Source organism: Zonotrichia leucophrys, chromosome 1 (genome assembly GCF_028769735.1).
Source record: "Zonotrichia leucophrys gambelii isolate GWCS_2022_RI chromosome 1, RI_Zleu_2.0, whole genome shotgun sequence".
NCBI classification, from domain to species: Eukaryota; Metazoa; Chordata; class Aves; order Passeriformes; family Passerellidae; genus Zonotrichia; species Zonotrichia leucophrys.
Window position 1 is genome coordinate 52180202 of NC_088169.1, and position 16916 is coordinate 52197117.

The 16916-nt window shown below is 35.3% G+C and overlaps 1 protein-coding gene across 4 annotated transcripts in view; it reads left to right on the top strand.

Moving 5' to 3' along the window:
• Window positions 1-16916, top strand: part of DACH1 (dachshund family transcription factor 1) — a 352274-nt gene that overhangs the window by 306166 nt on the left and 29192 nt on the right. For 2 of the 4 annotated variants that reach the window (XM_064713502.1, XM_064713513.1), the window contains exons 8-11: window positions 4892-5039; window positions 9319-9462; window positions 9929-9997; window positions 13915-13981. In XM_064713502.1, coding sequence (XP_064569572.1) covers window positions 4892-5039; window positions 9319-9462; window positions 9929-9997; window positions 13915-13937 — 384 coding nt within the window. In that variant the 3' untranslated portion in view covers window positions 13938-13981. The remainder of the gene's footprint in view (window positions 1-4891; window positions 5040-9318; window positions 9463-9928; window positions 9998-13914; window positions 13982-16916) is intronic. The other 2 variants (XM_064713482.1, XM_064713492.1) reach the window with 1 other exon arrangement.

Consider the following 16916-nt stretch of genomic DNA (forward strand, 5'->3'; position numbering starts at 1 on the left):
TTTGAGTCATGGCCTGATTATGCCAAAGTATGTTACAGCCACGGCCTTTCATGATGCTACAATATTCTTGGGTAATAGTAATGTTCTTTCAAGCTTTGAGAGTCTGAATCTCTGCTCTCCCTGAGCTGAATTTCCATTATATCAAAGGGATGATATAGTTGCACCATGATAGCTTATTTTTCTGTCAAGACTGTATTGTATCGACACATTTTTATTGCTAAATGTTTTTAAAGATTTACCTAAAATAATTTACAAGTTTCCCATTGATATTAATAAAAGCAGTGCATGGTTGCAAACTAAATTCCCCTCTGTAAACAAAGAAAACTACTAGCTTTATTGCTGTGAGTCTCCTGCAATGTTACTGTCTATCACTAAATACTAAGGGAAAAATACTGCAAACAGTGGATAAAGTAAAGAAATCACAGTTTTACTTCATGTTATTTTATCTATCTTTTGCTAAAATTCAAGGGAATTGTTTTTTTTTCCACAGAATATATTAATGAAAAACATCATTTATACTTGTGTGATATGCCTTTATCTGTGATAAAGTATGCGATCTGAGATATTTAAAAAGTTGTCTTTCAGGAGTCATCTCTAGAGATGTTTTAACTGCGTTGTCTTGTTCACAGACTTAGTCACAAGTCAGTTATAAATAACAGATACTCAAAAATTAACATGTGAAGTTAACTAGAATTGTATGTATAAATATATATTTTTTTATTCTAGAGCCTTTCACTAGATGCTTTTAATGATGACAGCATACAAATTATATTTATTTTCCTTACTAAAAGAGAAGCACTGTTACTTGAAAATGTTTTCACCATAACCAGCTAATACTGCAGAAAGACGTCCCTGAACTGCAACCCTCTGGAAGCCAGGAGTTTTGAATAGGAAAACTTCCTAATGTGCATGCCCTGATCTTCTAGCTTCCCTTTTTCACTCAGTGTGGGCAATTGTTGGAAACAGGATATGATCTTCTAGACAGACTGTCAAACTAATTAGCAAGGTCATTTTAATGTCACATACAAATGTGTAGCCAAGTAAATTCTGTTAGATGGAACACACACTTACAGATGCAGCTAGAAAGAGAAGGAGCTTCTTTACACCTTCCCCTCCACCCTTTTCAAAGTAAGCAACACATTATTTGCATAATTTAAAAATAGTGATGAGTATTACTAGTTTTAAGACTGAGTTGAGGTTTGATGTATGTTTAGTTTCTGTAGGATCATGAGGCTGCCTTTATATGATGGTCTTCTCTGATCAGAGAATGGGAAGAAACTCATATATCAGTATTGTGTTTGGGACAGTTCTGAAGGATTTGTCAGTGAAAATGATGAAACAAATACAGTAAAATAAACAAATCAGAATGATCTATAAATCTCCAGGGAATAAAATGTCCATTTTTGACATTGCATTGAAATAAAAGTTGAGAGACATGGAGAATGGCCTGCCATGCTTAAAGCCAGGCTCCAGTTAGAGCCATACTGTATTAAAAACAAATCTGGAACCTGAGCATGTTCACTGCAATTGTCATTATCCAGCCTCCATAACATATGACCTTCCCTAAAGAGAAATATTTTCTTTTTGTTAATGTCCCATGTTGCACTGCATTTCCCATTGTCATTGGCAGCATATTGATTTAATATCAAGTTAGAGGATTAACCATAGCAGATACAAGTTGGACATACTGCATTTTGTATAATCTTCTACAGCTGATCCACTGGGAGAATTAATAGAATTTCATGCAACTCTGAAATTGCTATTCCTGTTCCAGGGGCCACTGATGATTTTTCAGATGTTATACTTTTTTAGTTTTCCTCAGCCCCTTCTTCACTGAATAAAGAGAGATATTGAATGTTTTCAGTATTTTTGCATTAGAGCTGGCATTGGCAGCAACAGCACTTATTATATGCATCAGTTTGGCTCTAGTGCAGATTTTTTTTTCACGTTGGATGCCTACTGATGTGCACTGATTTAACTTCTAAAAATGAAACTTAATTTTGTGTAGCTTATAAGTAGTCCCTAGTGAATCTTGGCTCCAAAAAGCTAATATTTTTCAGACATAATCAGCAGCAATAGGTAATGTATTACCATTAGCTATGTTAGCAAGTATAAAAAAAAAGGAAAGGCTGGGGGAGGAAGTGTGGTGCAGAAACTCAATAGAAAATGTAATATTCTTTTAGCAGCTTCATACTTTGCAGCAATTCTTAATATAAAATTACACACATCAGTGTTACACTCTAGTGTTATTCTCCATGTTTATTCATAATGATTGTTTCATATTTAAAGAACACCAAAATATTGTGTTTTCTCAGCCAAGGACAATAATAGTTTAATAGTAATTTATTTTAAACTGCTACTGATAATACAACCAATCAACACATTAAGTGATGCCAACATTGGCATCTTGCTAAATAATCTCTAGGCTTTGCACCGAGAGTACATCTTTCAAAGATAAGTCAACAAGAGCAATCAGAGCAGAAAATTAGAATTTGGTATCTTAGAATTAAAATACAGCTAAACTAAAGTTTTAATTGGGGTGATCTAAAAGGGCACTTCATGTAATGATCTCTTTCATTTGTTACTAATTGTTTGTTCCTGATGAAGAAGAAACATGTACATGAATGTAGTTGATTTGAGTAAAGATGGCAGTTGCTTTAGTGGCTTGATTTTTTTGTTAAACAAGATGGATTTTAAGAATTTGGGAAGACAGTGTTTGCAGCTTTAAACTTACTAGACAATGCACTTTTCATCAACAAATACTTTTCATATAATTTCTCTTGATCTGGTTTATTTATGGTTTGGATGAATCACATGTTCCAGTAAGAGAAGGATAGGAGGGGATTAAAATCCTCTGGAGTTTAAGCATAAGCCAGTAGCAGGTAATGATGAACAGCTCCTGCTTCAGTTTCCTACTAATTCAAATGTACCAAACATAGAAGAACAGGGCCATGGAAAAGAAACAGAATTCAAATTCATATTAACTTCTGAAAAATAGATTGTAAACACTTCCCAAGTATTTCAAACTGTATTTTGCTTTACATATGTACTTAGAGCTTTAAAGGTAGATTTCTTTGTATTTCTCTAATAATGATTCAACATTCAACATTGATTTAACATTCAACCCAAAAGACCTTTGTGATTTAGCTATTTTACAACAGCAAAAGAAAACTGCTAAAACTTTAAGTATATTTGTGAGGACATTTGTTGTGTTACCATTGTTACCATATTTCCAAACATGGTTCAGCTCTATTTAGTGTATACCATTTTGTTGACCATCTGGGCCTTGCAGTCAGAAGATGCTGAGTTCTTCCAGCTTCTGTGGACCTCAATAGATTGAAGTGTAACAGACCTGCAGAGCATTAAGCTCTGAACATGACAAGATTTGAGGCAATGGTTTAAGAAGAAGGATGAGGAGTACTGAAAATAACAGGCTCTGAAAACAGAACTAAAAGAGGACTTTGAAGGAGACAAATTTCACACCAATCATTGACACTGGGAAGACTAGTGGGATAAATGTGGAGACTCACAAAACACAAAAATATTTTTTCTATTTCTCAAACATCATTATACTTGCTTCTTTTTTCATTCTTCTTTGGGAGATATTTAAAAAAAAATGTGAAAAAACATGCAACCCAGAATCCAATTTAGGAAATGTAGCTGAGGAGTGAGGAAGCTTGTTTGGGAGAGGGGCATCATGATTTTATGTTTGTAGTGCTCAAACCAGGTCTTGAGTGCGAAGCTTTTATCTGTTAGCTGAATGTTTCCCTAGCAAAACCATTGGGGAGTAGTAGTCTGTCTCTTTAGTTGGCATTGTTTTGCTTTATATCAGTAATTAAATCTCTGTTGGGTCAAATTATCTCTAGGGTTAAGTTATCAGGAGTCTTGCCTAGGATATAGGAGAGTTAGTTTCATATCCATGGAGGTTCATATATGAATATCCATGCTTAATTATCTACTTTATTATGATAGCTTCAGTAGGAGAGATTCGGGTGTAGACCCAAGAGCCTGATGGCCAGGCTTTTGGGAAAGGGAAAAGGATATTTGCATGTTCATTTATTTCAATTACATTTCTCCTTATATTTTGATGCCCTGTCTCAGTGCCCTATCTAGTTAATATTATTAATAATACGCTGTTAGCTGTGCCAGGCTCACCCAATTTGCTTGCAAAAGAAGAAGGAATTTTGAAATTAGAATTCTCAAAGGAAGCTTAAAATAATCTGAATTTTTATTTTATGATACACTAACAACAGAAAGAAAGGTGGAGTTTGTATCCACCATCTCAGGTCAAGAAATCTAGAGATTATTGTGTTTTGTGTTTCTGCTGTGAGATAATAATCCAACAAATCAAGGAACTGACTTGCTAAAACAGAGATGTCTTCCTGCTTTGTGACTGTCCTTTCCTTACTATACCATTATACCTATAGTCCATGGAACTTTAATGATATATGTAAATATTTGAAATTAATAGTAATTAACAAGGTTGAGGAGCAAGAGGGCAAGACTTTAAAAGAGCCTTTCTCCTTTAGCTAATTTCCATTGACTTGAGTTGGACTAGAGATTGAATTCTGTGTATGATGTGACTGTGATATTGCCATTTTTTCTTAAGAGGAGTAAACATATTCCTGTATGTTTTTCACATGAGTTATATGCACAGTCAGAGGTGAGTTTGCATTTTCTAAGAAAAGCTGACTCCCATCTTTTTACAAATTTTTGTCCACCTGTTTAAAAGTTAATTCCAGTTAAAAATTGCTGTTGATAATAGGTAACTTTGATCCTGTGAAAGTTTTTTTATTTCTAAAATATGACATCACTATAGAGGAAAAATAACAATAGTTATTATGTCAGCAGTTCTAACATTCTCCAAATATTTAACTTTATCTCTGAACAGGGTCTGCTAAAGGTTGCTATAGACAATGCCAGAGCTCAAGAGAAACAGGTCCAACTGGAGAAAACAGAGCTGAAGATGGAACTCTTCAGGGAACGAGAACTGAGGGAAACACTTGAAAAACAGTTGGCTGTGGAGCAAAAGAACAGAGGTACCTTGATTAAGCAGACATAAACACCTTGTTATTTATTTCCTTAGGAAACAATTTTCGATCAAACACCTGTGTTTTATCAAAATTTTACCTCCCTTAAATCATGTTAGGTCTCAGCTGACTGCAATGAAGGATGCTTTATGACCTGCCTAATTTTGTATATAGGGTCTTCATGAGATTTGGAGCAAGGATCCTCCCTGTTCTCAGCATTTTTCTTGAATATTGTTACATCAGTAATACAAAAGCAATTATAAATACCTTATGTGCTGTAATAGACCTTTGTAGGTCGTGATCATTAGGAAAAGGGATAGCTACTTAATACAATTTGTATCAAATTTAGGAATCTACAAGTTTTTAGGAACTCTGTTCTGTTCTTATAGTGCATATTTAGGCAAACTGTATGTAATAAATATGAAGATAATGATAATATATGAGCTCTTTATAATGCATAGTAGGTAAAAGACATGTTTGTAGAAGTAACAGTGAAGGGTTTTTTTGATGAAGCAGAAGCATTAGTAGCATTTGTGCATTAACATCAGCCCACTGTAAAGCCTGTACGTGTTAGAGATTTTTAAATAATTACATTGTTGGTGAAGGTGAGACAGTTTAGAGTGATTTGCAGTAACTATTTGTATTACAAGCATGTTTCTATCTTTTTTTATGCATTCATCTCTCTGTCTCTGTATGTCTCACCCTTTAATAGTGCCTGATTACTTTGCAAGACAGTTAACCTCTGGCAATCCCTTGCTGTTTAACTCAGACCATGACAAGTCAGATGTGAATTTTTGCAGGGCTAGAGTTAGAAGTCTCTTCTTGTCCAGTTTAATTTTCTGGTAATCACCTAAACAGAGAATCCCAAGAACAATTGGATTCACAGCCAATGTCATTATGCCTTAAACTAACATGCTTGCAGTAAGTACACAATGTAATCCTGTTTCATGCCTTGACCCATTAAAGGAGAGGACTATCACATCATTAATAGCCCTTTTTTTAACTTATGAAAACATATTTTGAAAGACAATTGCTGTTAACAATTCTCATACCTGTGCAGTGAGTCATCCCTTTGTCCACAACTGTTTCATTCTGCTAAATACAATTGTATTACTTACACTTCTAAATTAGTTTGATAAAAGAATAAAATAATTTGGTTGGCCTTCACAACTTTCTCACGACTGTTCAAATATATGTACCTTTTTAGAGTTGTACAATCACATGCAAAACAGAAAAGGTTTGAGGGGGAACCCATCTGAACTTTAGTTTTGCCATCTACAAATTAAGCATCTCATTTTAATGAATAGGAGTTCTCTTTCTGGACAATAAAAAAAGAAGCTTTTATAGCCTGTTCTCAGATAGGTAGGTGGAGTCAATTGCATAGTGAAGATGTCTTTCTCTTCCCTTTAACTCCAGAGGTCACATGGTTGACAAGGCTGTTCTAGACATATGTGTTTTGAAAAGATAAAATTAAGCAAAATGAATTTCAGTCAAAGTTGTATGTCAAAGAAAAAAAACATGGGATAGTCCCTTATTGTGTTCAGGTTACTGAAATAATTGGCAATATTATTTTCAGCATGATGCATTACCTGCTTTTGTATATGCATCTCTCTAATGACAATCTTGCTCTGGGAAAAGAGTCAGACCAAAGAGGAATGGATTTGAACAGTTAATGGTGGTATGCAGCAAACCAAATATAATGAGGATGACTATCTCTGCTAGTGGATACTTCTGTATAAAAGAAAGAAAAGTATGGATTATATTTTCAAATAAAATGATTGAAGTAAGAGAGAAAAAATAAGGCCAGGTTGTAATTATTGTGAAAATTCATTTTTCAGTTAAAGGCAGAAAAATGCATAGGAGACTTTACCTACTATCAGTTTTTCAAATAGCAAGTGTCATGTCTTAAAGAAAGTTTCACATGTCTTAATGGAAGCATAAGCAAGAAGGGAGAAATGTACCAGCTTCCCTGCTACGTGAAGAGGTACCATATGAAAATACTGAAAAACACTTAAAAGCTTCAGCATAGAACACATGCTACTGTGTCACATACAGGTCAAACCCTTCATGTGAAGGGCATCTTCAGCATTAGGCAACATCCATCTATCTATCTATCTATCTATCTATCTATCTATCTATCTATCTATCATCTATCTTTTGCTCATCATGTTAATGCAAGTGAAATATAATTCTGTTTAGTAGCTGCAGATGAGTTTTTTTGCCTTTTTTTATGGACAGTTGGATTCACGGCTGCTACTGTATGTTCTGCAGAGCTGCTTATTTACTGTACTCTTTCCTTCCTTCTTTTTAAATTTTCCAATTAGTGATTCCTAAGGTTGTAGGATGTGTCTCATCAACTGGTGAAAGTAGGATAATATCTCTTCTGTGAGCAGCTACACAGTAAGGGTTTGCTAATTCTGGCTCTGACTGCTGTAGTCACATCTACAATGTGTCAGCCATGATGACATTTTAATTCAGAAAGCAACATATGTTTCCTTCTCATTTATTGCAATCACTTTCAAAGTACTTATAATGAAAACATTAAAACCATGCAATGATTCAAAATGTATTTAGTTTAGCCTTTGTATCGATGTTAGATGTTCTTTGATAGTATGAGCTAATTAGCTTTAAAGTAGTTGGTGTTGTACAAAATGAGAAAGAACCAAAATTCCAAAGTCTTGGATGTAAATTATGTAGTTATTCTGACTACAGGATATGTGCTTATGTTAATTTTGTGCCTGAACAGTTCTGTATGGCAGCGCAAAATATACAAGATCATCTAAAAGGTGGTTCTTCTTAGCATATGAATTAAAGAGTAATAACAATGACAGTTCTCTTTAAAAGTTTCATCATTTGCATTTTGTGAATGATACCACCATCACAGTCTACTGTCCCTGGGGAGTATGAACTGGTGGAAATATTTTTTTGTGTTTTCCAGCCTTCATTCCTAGGCATATACCAGAGGTTCCTTTGCAGTTAGATATAGGGCTAGATAGATCTTGACATGCAAACCTAACAGTTCCTAGTGTCTGGGTTTGATGAGGATAATTCTTCTGGTGCATATAAAGAATTCTTTAGGATAATTTTTTAGTTAGTGTCAAAATAACAGAATGTCCTGGAAAGGATTATCCAGGAAGATCTTAGGACAAAAAAGCTTTTTACATGCACATCCATGAAAACCCTGAATGTGCTTTATAAGAACATTTAGGGTGTGGTGGGGGAGAAAATGCTATCCTTTACATGATTGCTTCAGAGGTCCACATTGGTTTAATGGAGTAGAAAAAATTGGTTGGCTTTACCCTTTTCCATCAGGAGCATAACTTGCAATATGTTCCTTTAGTTAGAGATCCTGCAAGTCTTACCTTTGTGGTCATAAGTAACTGGCAACATAGAAAAGAAAATTGTGATGAAGACCCATATTGGACTTGCCATCCTTTTCCTAGAGTTGAAGCTGAAGAAATTGAAGGAAAACATTTTTTCTACATAAGGACTTTGTACATTTTATTTCAAAATACTAATTTCTTTACTAACATTTTCCCTCACATTTGACAAAGCATATTAATATTTACTTGACTGGAGGATCCAGCACCATAAAGGATTTGCTGTGAGTTCTTTAAGGTTAGATGGCTGATGGGACAGACACCAACAGAAAGCAAGAAAGAGAGAAAGGAAAGACACAATGGAAATTTGGAAAAGAAATAAATATGGGGAGGTCGGATGGCTTGCAGGAAGCAGAGCTCGGAGGGCAGTTAGAAGACTCAGGGCCTTTCCCCAAGGAATGAGGACCAGAGCAGGGTGGGGGCTGCCCAGGACCCAGGCAGATGGATCCCCCTCCTTTGCAAGAGAAGCTGCAGGGAGACAACAACTGCACCACAGTGTGTCTGTTAACTGTGCTATGAGAAACAGAAATGGTGAAATTAATTCTGAAAACCCCCTCACCTCCAGAGACAGGGGTTTATCTACATCAGATGATTCACAAAGTACATTCCATTGCTGGTTTTCAAGGTTTTCTGATTTGAAAATTCACAGATTGTCAGCTGTTTATTAAAAAAAAAAAATCATTGCTTGATACCACATACAGTTTTTAATACTGTCATACAGAACAGTAGCATTTAGAATATTCCAGGGTGATTCCAACAAATTTCAAATAATTTAACTGGTTATTGTGTAATTAATTGGTTTATATGAACATCTCAGTTATAGTGTTTTTCAGGATGCTTAATAGGTCATCATGCAGCCAAGTTTCAGATTCAAACTGAAGTGCACTGATGTTATTTTCCTTTCACAGCAATAATTCAGAAAAGGCTAAAGAAGGAAAAGAAGGCAAAGAGGAAATTGCAGGAAGCACTTGAATTTGAGACTAAACGACGAGAGCAAGCAGAGCAAACACTGAAACAGGCAGCTTCAACAGATAGTCTCAGGGTCCTAAATGGTAAGAAGCCAATCTTTGCCTCCGTGCCATTAACTTCCAATTAAGTGCCAAAAGAATCTGGTTATATAAAAAATTTATCACATGATGGAAAGGGAAAAAAAGGAAAATCTCTTTTCTTTGCTTCATTCAAATGATACCTCTATCTTTATTGCTTTGTTACTTTATATAGTATGTGCAAATAAACTCACTGGAGAGAATGTTCAAACTAGGACAATTTTATATTATTAGCTTGAGAACTCAATTTTTTTCTTCCTTTTTTTCTCCCCCCCTTTATGCTTGAGAAATCTATTGCTCATTAATCTTCCCCGTCTAACAAAAAATTGTCCTGGCCTCCAGTCATTGTTCAACATTAAAAAAACTGACAAAGGTTGATTGTATTGTAATTCAGCATTGGAGTAACAGGTTGTAAAAAGGGCTATAAGAATCAAATGAAATATGTGTCAGTCTTACCTTTCTATCTTTCTAGACTCTCTGACCCCAGAGATAGAAGCTGACCGCAGCGGGGGCAGAACAGATGCTGAAAGGACAATACAAGGTAGGAATTTGCAAAAGGCTATAAATCTAGATCTTGCTATATGAGTTTTTCCTCAGCTTTAGACTGCTATTCAAGCATGTAGCCTACCATCTGGGCCACATCAAAACAAGTTCAAACAAGGTCAAGTTCATCTTGCTTGTTTATAAGAGAGAATACATTCTGTGCTGATAGATTTTCTTTAAATTAATAGGTCATTTTTGTTTATACAGAGCAATTAAAGAAGAATCATTAACTTGAAGCAGTATTGGTTTGAATCTCAGACATGCTGAATGCAGTTTTTGTGAATATGTGTAGTTTGATTTGAGTTAATAGTGTTTTTAAAGGTATATTTGAAACATCTTGAGCCTTTTAACTGTACAAATGGCTAAGCCTAATGGGCAACATTCAAGGCATGATGAGAATTTCATAGCTAATAGTCAGCGGCAGTTACTGAAAGGTGTGTTTCAATAAGCTACTCTGAGCATTAACAATAAATAAGCTGTTTATTCCCATCTTGGAATTTTCATTTACCACATCCCATTATTTACATTTTAATAAAACAAATCTGCTGAGTAAATTATACATGAAATACTAAAGAGAGCCATATTACTTCCCCTGTGAATCTAAATGTATATATACATTGCAAACATCAAGATATTAGTAAAGAGCAAATTTTGAAGATAGTATTTATGTTATAATATCTGTTCTTGTCAACAGGCTGAATCTACCTCCATGCATACTAAGCAATAAAAATAGCAATTGTTTTCAATGGTAAATGAAGGTGCATTTTTCAGAGGCAAGCCTAAAAGGATTAGCTCCAGTAATCGCACTCAATTGCCTTTATTTTGCATTTTGAAGTCAATCATCCTAACAGTATCATTTGACATCTTCTGTGTGTTATTTAATCACATTTCCTAACTTCCAAGGAGTTGTTACTGGTGTGCCACAAGGAGGCTGTAACAACAGAATAAAAAAGTCAAGAAGATTTTAATGGATTGAACATATAAACAAATACCAAAGATGCAATAAGTTCTTATGAAAGACAAACACACATATATAAACAAAGACATTTAAAGCAATTTATGTCTGCAGAGTCAATAACACAGAAGTTGGAATATGCCAGATTAAATGTTGCCTGGGAAGTGAGTACATGTTATGAGGTCTGTTACCCGAGAATCCTGCTTTCCTTCCCATAAAACATGCACATTATTCAAAGCACCATTTGATATAATTAATTTAGTAAGAATTCAGCCATTATTTAATTTTCTTATAATCGAGACATTTTGTTACTTCTTTTGATGCTAAAACATACTTCTAATTTCTTGGGAGGCCATGCTGCTGCACTGGTCGCTGCAGTACTTGTACTCATTGCAAGTATTAATTACTCCATCTTCAGAACATTCTTGCAAGGAAGTGAAATTTGGAGTATTCCAATTTGATAGCTGGGAAACAGAGTCAAATGCAGATTAAGATGACATATTGCTTAACTGTCAAGTATGAAGGACCTAATTTTTCAGAATTATTTGCATTTTTGGCAGAAGCATGCAGGTGTAGTCAAATCACTGTTCCTGTTGAATTTGGTCTTGCTCGTAGGCTGAAATATAAAGTTGGATATTTATAATATGAGCAACACAAATTTGAGAGCATGTATTCTAAAGGATTTATCCCAAACTATATAGGAATAGCACTTCAGCTTTTGAACAATGACTATGCATTCTTTCCCAGCTATCTTCTTGCTCATTTCATATATTTCCATTTTTGCAATAAGGGAAATCAAGGATTTACAGGAGACATTCCCAGTAATGACTTTTCCTTGATTCATCTGTCCCAGGTGATACACATTAAAAACAAAACTAAAATCCACAGATGATTATTTAGTTCAAGACTGGACCATATTTTCTGATTGTGGTATTGAATCATATTGCAAAGGCAACCTTAATTCTGTCATTTCCCATATCTACTTTGTACTCTCAACATATAACTAAAGCAGGGGGTTTTTAAGAAAAAGGAAAGAAGAAGCAAGAAATACAGTTTTCATGTCTTTCAGTTTAATGTATTCAGCTCAATCATCATACAGCAGTTCAGAACTTTCAGATCTAGCGCAATATGTAACCCTACAACACAAATGTAACTGTAAGAACATATTGTCAATGTAAATCAGTCATTATAGGGTGACAGGCTTCAGAAATAGTTTAAGAAACAGTTAATAGCAGGCAAGTCATGCCAAATGTCAGGACTCTTTGTGTTAATTTCCAATATTGGAAGGAGGATTTCCTTTCATCATAAACTCCTTTTTCTCTGTCTCCTCCTTGCTGTGTATCCCTGTGTATCTGTCCCAGTTCCTTCTTCTTTTTTCCTCTTCCCTCCAATCCCACCTTTTGTCAATTGCTAATGTAGCACTTTTCCTTGCTCTACATTACATTACTCTTCTTTTTCCCCCAACTTCACATTCTTCCATCATTCTCTTCTGAGCTTACCTTCATGCCACCCGGATCATTCCCTTAATCCCAAGCTCTTTCTCTCTCTGTGACCCCCTGGCTCTGTCTGACCCTTCCTGTTGCCTCCTCCCCGTACCCAGGCATTTCAAGAGCTGCATTGGCATTCCCTGTTATCAGCCTTCCCTGCTGCAAACCCATCTCCATCTGTAGTGTCTGCTTCCCCCGTCGTCTCCCTGGTCAGGCTCACATTCCCTACTGGTTTCAGTACATTTCTGTTTCTTTTCTTATGTGTACCTGCCTGGATACCAGGGAGGGAAGCACTGAGAGCATTCTGTTCCATTTTCAGTATTTAGCATGACAATTGCAGGCAGGAGTGAGGAGAAAGAATTGCATGGAAAGAACCACTTCGTTCCTGAAGCACTGGAATAAAGCATGCTCAGTACACATGGGGCCCTTTATCTGCAAAACTCTACAAAAGCTTTCCAGTGGTTGAAACATTTTCCAGTACTTTCTTGGAACAAAGACCATATTGTCACAATTATACAAAATTTCAATTGTGTCTTTTTATTTGTAAATTATATTTTCTATACTTTGCTATGCACCATAGAAGAAATACTATATACAAATATATATTATATTCTATTATACAGTATATTCCATAATTAAACATATAATACCACCTCTTGCATCTTTCATGTTCTGGGGAAGAAATTCTTACTAGGGAAATATTTTCTTATTCCTCTGAAAAATATATCAGTCTCAGTATCTAAGCATGCCTGGGGTAATAGTCTTTTTATCCACAATCATTTTTCAATTTACTGTGTTGAGCATGCTATGTAGTTTTATAACTAAGTAAACAAAGGTGGGAAAGCTTCAGTGCTCTGTAGGGAAGTGATATAATTGAAATACAAAGTGTAATTTCAGCATTTAAGAAAAAATTATGCAAGAAAATCATAATTAAAACTAAAGATTTTGTTTACTATTTATTATAAATAAATTGATACTTGTCAACTTGAAGTTATATCTAATGTTGCTATTTTTAAGTATCACTTTGAAGAGTAAGGAATAGAACTAATTTAAGCGTAGAGGATAATTGCATTTGTCAATAAGGGGGTATGTTCTGTTCTATTTTTCGTCGTGTAGCACTCATTTAGATTCACTTTTAGTGCATGTAAAGTCTTTTGTAAAATGGGAGCAATAATAAAAGGAATTTGAATACAAGACTATAAAAAGAAGCAATGCAGGGTATTTTAGGGTGTTGTTTGAGTTTTTTAAATACGGAGTAGATAACAGTTTGCTGCAATATCCATAAAATGTTAACAAATAGTCATAATAAATAATTCAAATTTGGGTCTCGGATGTACTTATGTATTTTTTTGAGCAATAGAAAGAGATAATAAGCTATTAGGAACTGGTGAAGACACTGGTTTTAAATGTTTTCTTTGCTTCTGTTTTAAATAATAATAAAGCAGATTATCCTCTTCTCCATACATATTGTAGGTTCACTAGATGCCTATGCCTAGCTCCCAATCCGGTTTCCCAAGACCCCCTCATCCCACACAAAAAGGTACCATACAAAGATAATGTTTGACTTTTATATACTGTTTTGTTAACAGACCTCTTACTAAGCTCTAGAACAATGACATTTACTGCCGCTTTTACTTTCTTATTTCCGTTGAATTTTCTTCTCCATCTGGTTACTTACCATGTATTTGCCTGCCTACATTGTTATGTTTTCTTTTCCTCTATGTATCCCACATTCCCAATTTTCTATCTCCCAGCAGTTTCCCTCCAAGTTCTGTACCTTCATTTTCATTCTATTGAAACACCAATCGCACACATTATCTAAAATCCTCTAGAAGTATTCTAGTTCTGCACCATCTTCACCATTGACTGTTCTTTCCTTGTCATGTTCCTGTAATGTGTTCCTTTTGCCAAATTGCTCACACATGGTGTTGTGCTGTTGTCCCAAAGCTATTGTTGGTAAGAAGAGGAAGATTAATCAAATTTTCCCTCTTTCATGCTGCTATCTTTTGTCTTTTCCATTTATTTAAAGTACTAGCAATTGCCTCAGTTTCTTTCTTGCTTTCTTCCAAATAATTTCCAACTTCTGCATGTGGTCATTCCAGCTGCTCCTGAAATCAGCTCTATCATTTTCTCCCAAGTCTTTTTACCCTTCTCAGTTCCCTGAATTCTCAGTTCTATCTATTTTTTTTACCCCAAATGTTTGTTTTTGTTGCAAGAGGCCCTTTACAGTTTCTGCGTTCTCAAAGTTCTTCCATCCTGCTCACTCTCAGTCAGTTTTTTCCTCAGCTGTACATTCTCCTTTAGCAGAAAATTTATCCTCCTTGTCCATTGGTCAGATTTTCACACCTCGGTTCCTTACTCTGCTGCAAGTATTATTTTTTTCTTCTAGCACATTATCAGCCTTTCTTCAAATGTGTCTGTTATCTACTCTCTCTGTCCCTTAGCAAAAGGAACTTACCCTTTCTAAGCCCTTTTCCACTGACATCCTCCCTTACTTTAGTTCTCCACCTCTTCTCCAGGCTCATATTAACAGTTCAGTTAAGTGTGATGCTAAGTGGTTTCAGTTTATACCTTCCTGGTGTAGGAAAAAGACCCTCAGCTACCATGCTCACAAAACCTTCCAGGACCATCTGTCTTTTTTCCCTCCTAGAAAGGACAAGGCAGGAAATAGAGATGTTGAACAGATCCAGGAATAGAGTAAGAAAATAACAGCGACTCAGCACACTGGTCATCTCTGAGGTTTCTTTGCAGGCTGCTGAACGAGAACAAGAAAAAAAGTATTATTTAAATTTGCTGATTGCAAGTGTGCATTTTGCTGCCCAAATATTAGGAGAAAGCTGCCCTGCAGTTGCCCTCCACATTAATAAAAATTGCTTATATACAGCTTTAGTCTTTTGCCCTGAAACATAACCTAAATTGTTTCTGCATTGGTTTGAAACTTGCTTAATCTATTTTTCAACAAGCAAAATTCACGTAATAATCTCAGCAACTGATAGTCCTTGATTCTTGCTTGTTATATTTGTGTTTGAAAGATGGGTATCTGAAGGACTTCCACAATGAAAAGGAACTTTTGGTCGTTCTGTGAAGCTTCTGCACACAGTTCTATTTCTGATATATAAATCTTGGACAAAAGCATGTGGAAATATGTGATGATATTTTTTATGAGATCAAAAACTTTATTGGAAAAGACCATTATCAAGGCTGTGAAGTCAAGCATTCCAAAATTAGGAAGTGGTAGAATTAAGGTTGTCTTCCGCACCTTTGTTCAACTGTCTGTGTATGTGTCATGATACAATCTTTAATTATGCGATTAGATACTGTATTTTTCACAGTACCTTGTCTCATTCAGTGCAGGGGACAAAAATATAGGTGAATAAAGGGATATCTATCCAATATTTTCTTCATCTTCAGTGGTCAGTGTGTCTTGTAATGCTTTATATAATACTTGGTTTGTGTATAATATTTCCATAATTAGACATCATGCATTAGAGAATAGTTGTAAATTATTATATAAATTTCTTCCATATATTAAATCTTAATTTTGGCATTTCCTGACAGCTGAGGGCTTTGCTTCACTAATGTCCTAGGTAACTGTCTCCTGGGGTTGTCTTCTTAACAAGTAAACTACAAAGTTACAAGTTCCACTGTGAGACAGCATCTGAAAACCAAATGGAATTGAATTTTAAGATTCACAATGATAAAGCTAACCAAGCAGCTGATAAACTGTAATGCCAAAATATGAGTGTGGCCTAAGGAATGACCATTTTGCTATGGCAGTTTTATAGATACTTGCTGACATAAAGACAATTTTGGGATACATTTTGTGCTCTTGGGCACAGAATCTTCCTTTCATTTTTCTTGCAACCTGTATCACCTGTAAGAGTGTCTCCATCAAGCTTTCTTTTTCTTGTCTCTCCCTCATTTCTGGATTTTCTATCAACATTAATAACAACTTCCAAATTTTCTAATTTCTTTCTTGATCCTTTTTTCCTCACACCTTTCAAGGCAAGTTTCTTTTTATATCCAGTCATAATTCCAGCCCCTAAAGTTTTGACATCTTCTGCCTAATACTCTTGCTAATCAAGATCCAGATGTCTCAATACTGACTCATAGCGTTGTATCCATGTGCCACTTGTCCGGTTGCTCACTGCAACTTTTCCTTCTAAGAAACCTCATATGACTTTGCTTGACTTTCTTGTCATGTGTTCTGTCTCCCCTCTTTTCTTGTACTCTCAACCACTGGGTTCTGTTCTTGTCTAATAATGTAAATAATTCAGTCCCCCAACTTCAGTCGCAGTTATTGTCAGCCAGTCACTTTTAGTACTTTATTTCTCAGTGTCTTCCAGTGCCCTGATTTCTGTGTTTCTTTGTATGTATTTAGCCAGTCTCAGTCACTCCCCCAGTCACATTTTCTGTCCTTATTTCCAATTTCAATCACATCAGACTTGTCCTAATTTCTGTAAATCTTGAGTATT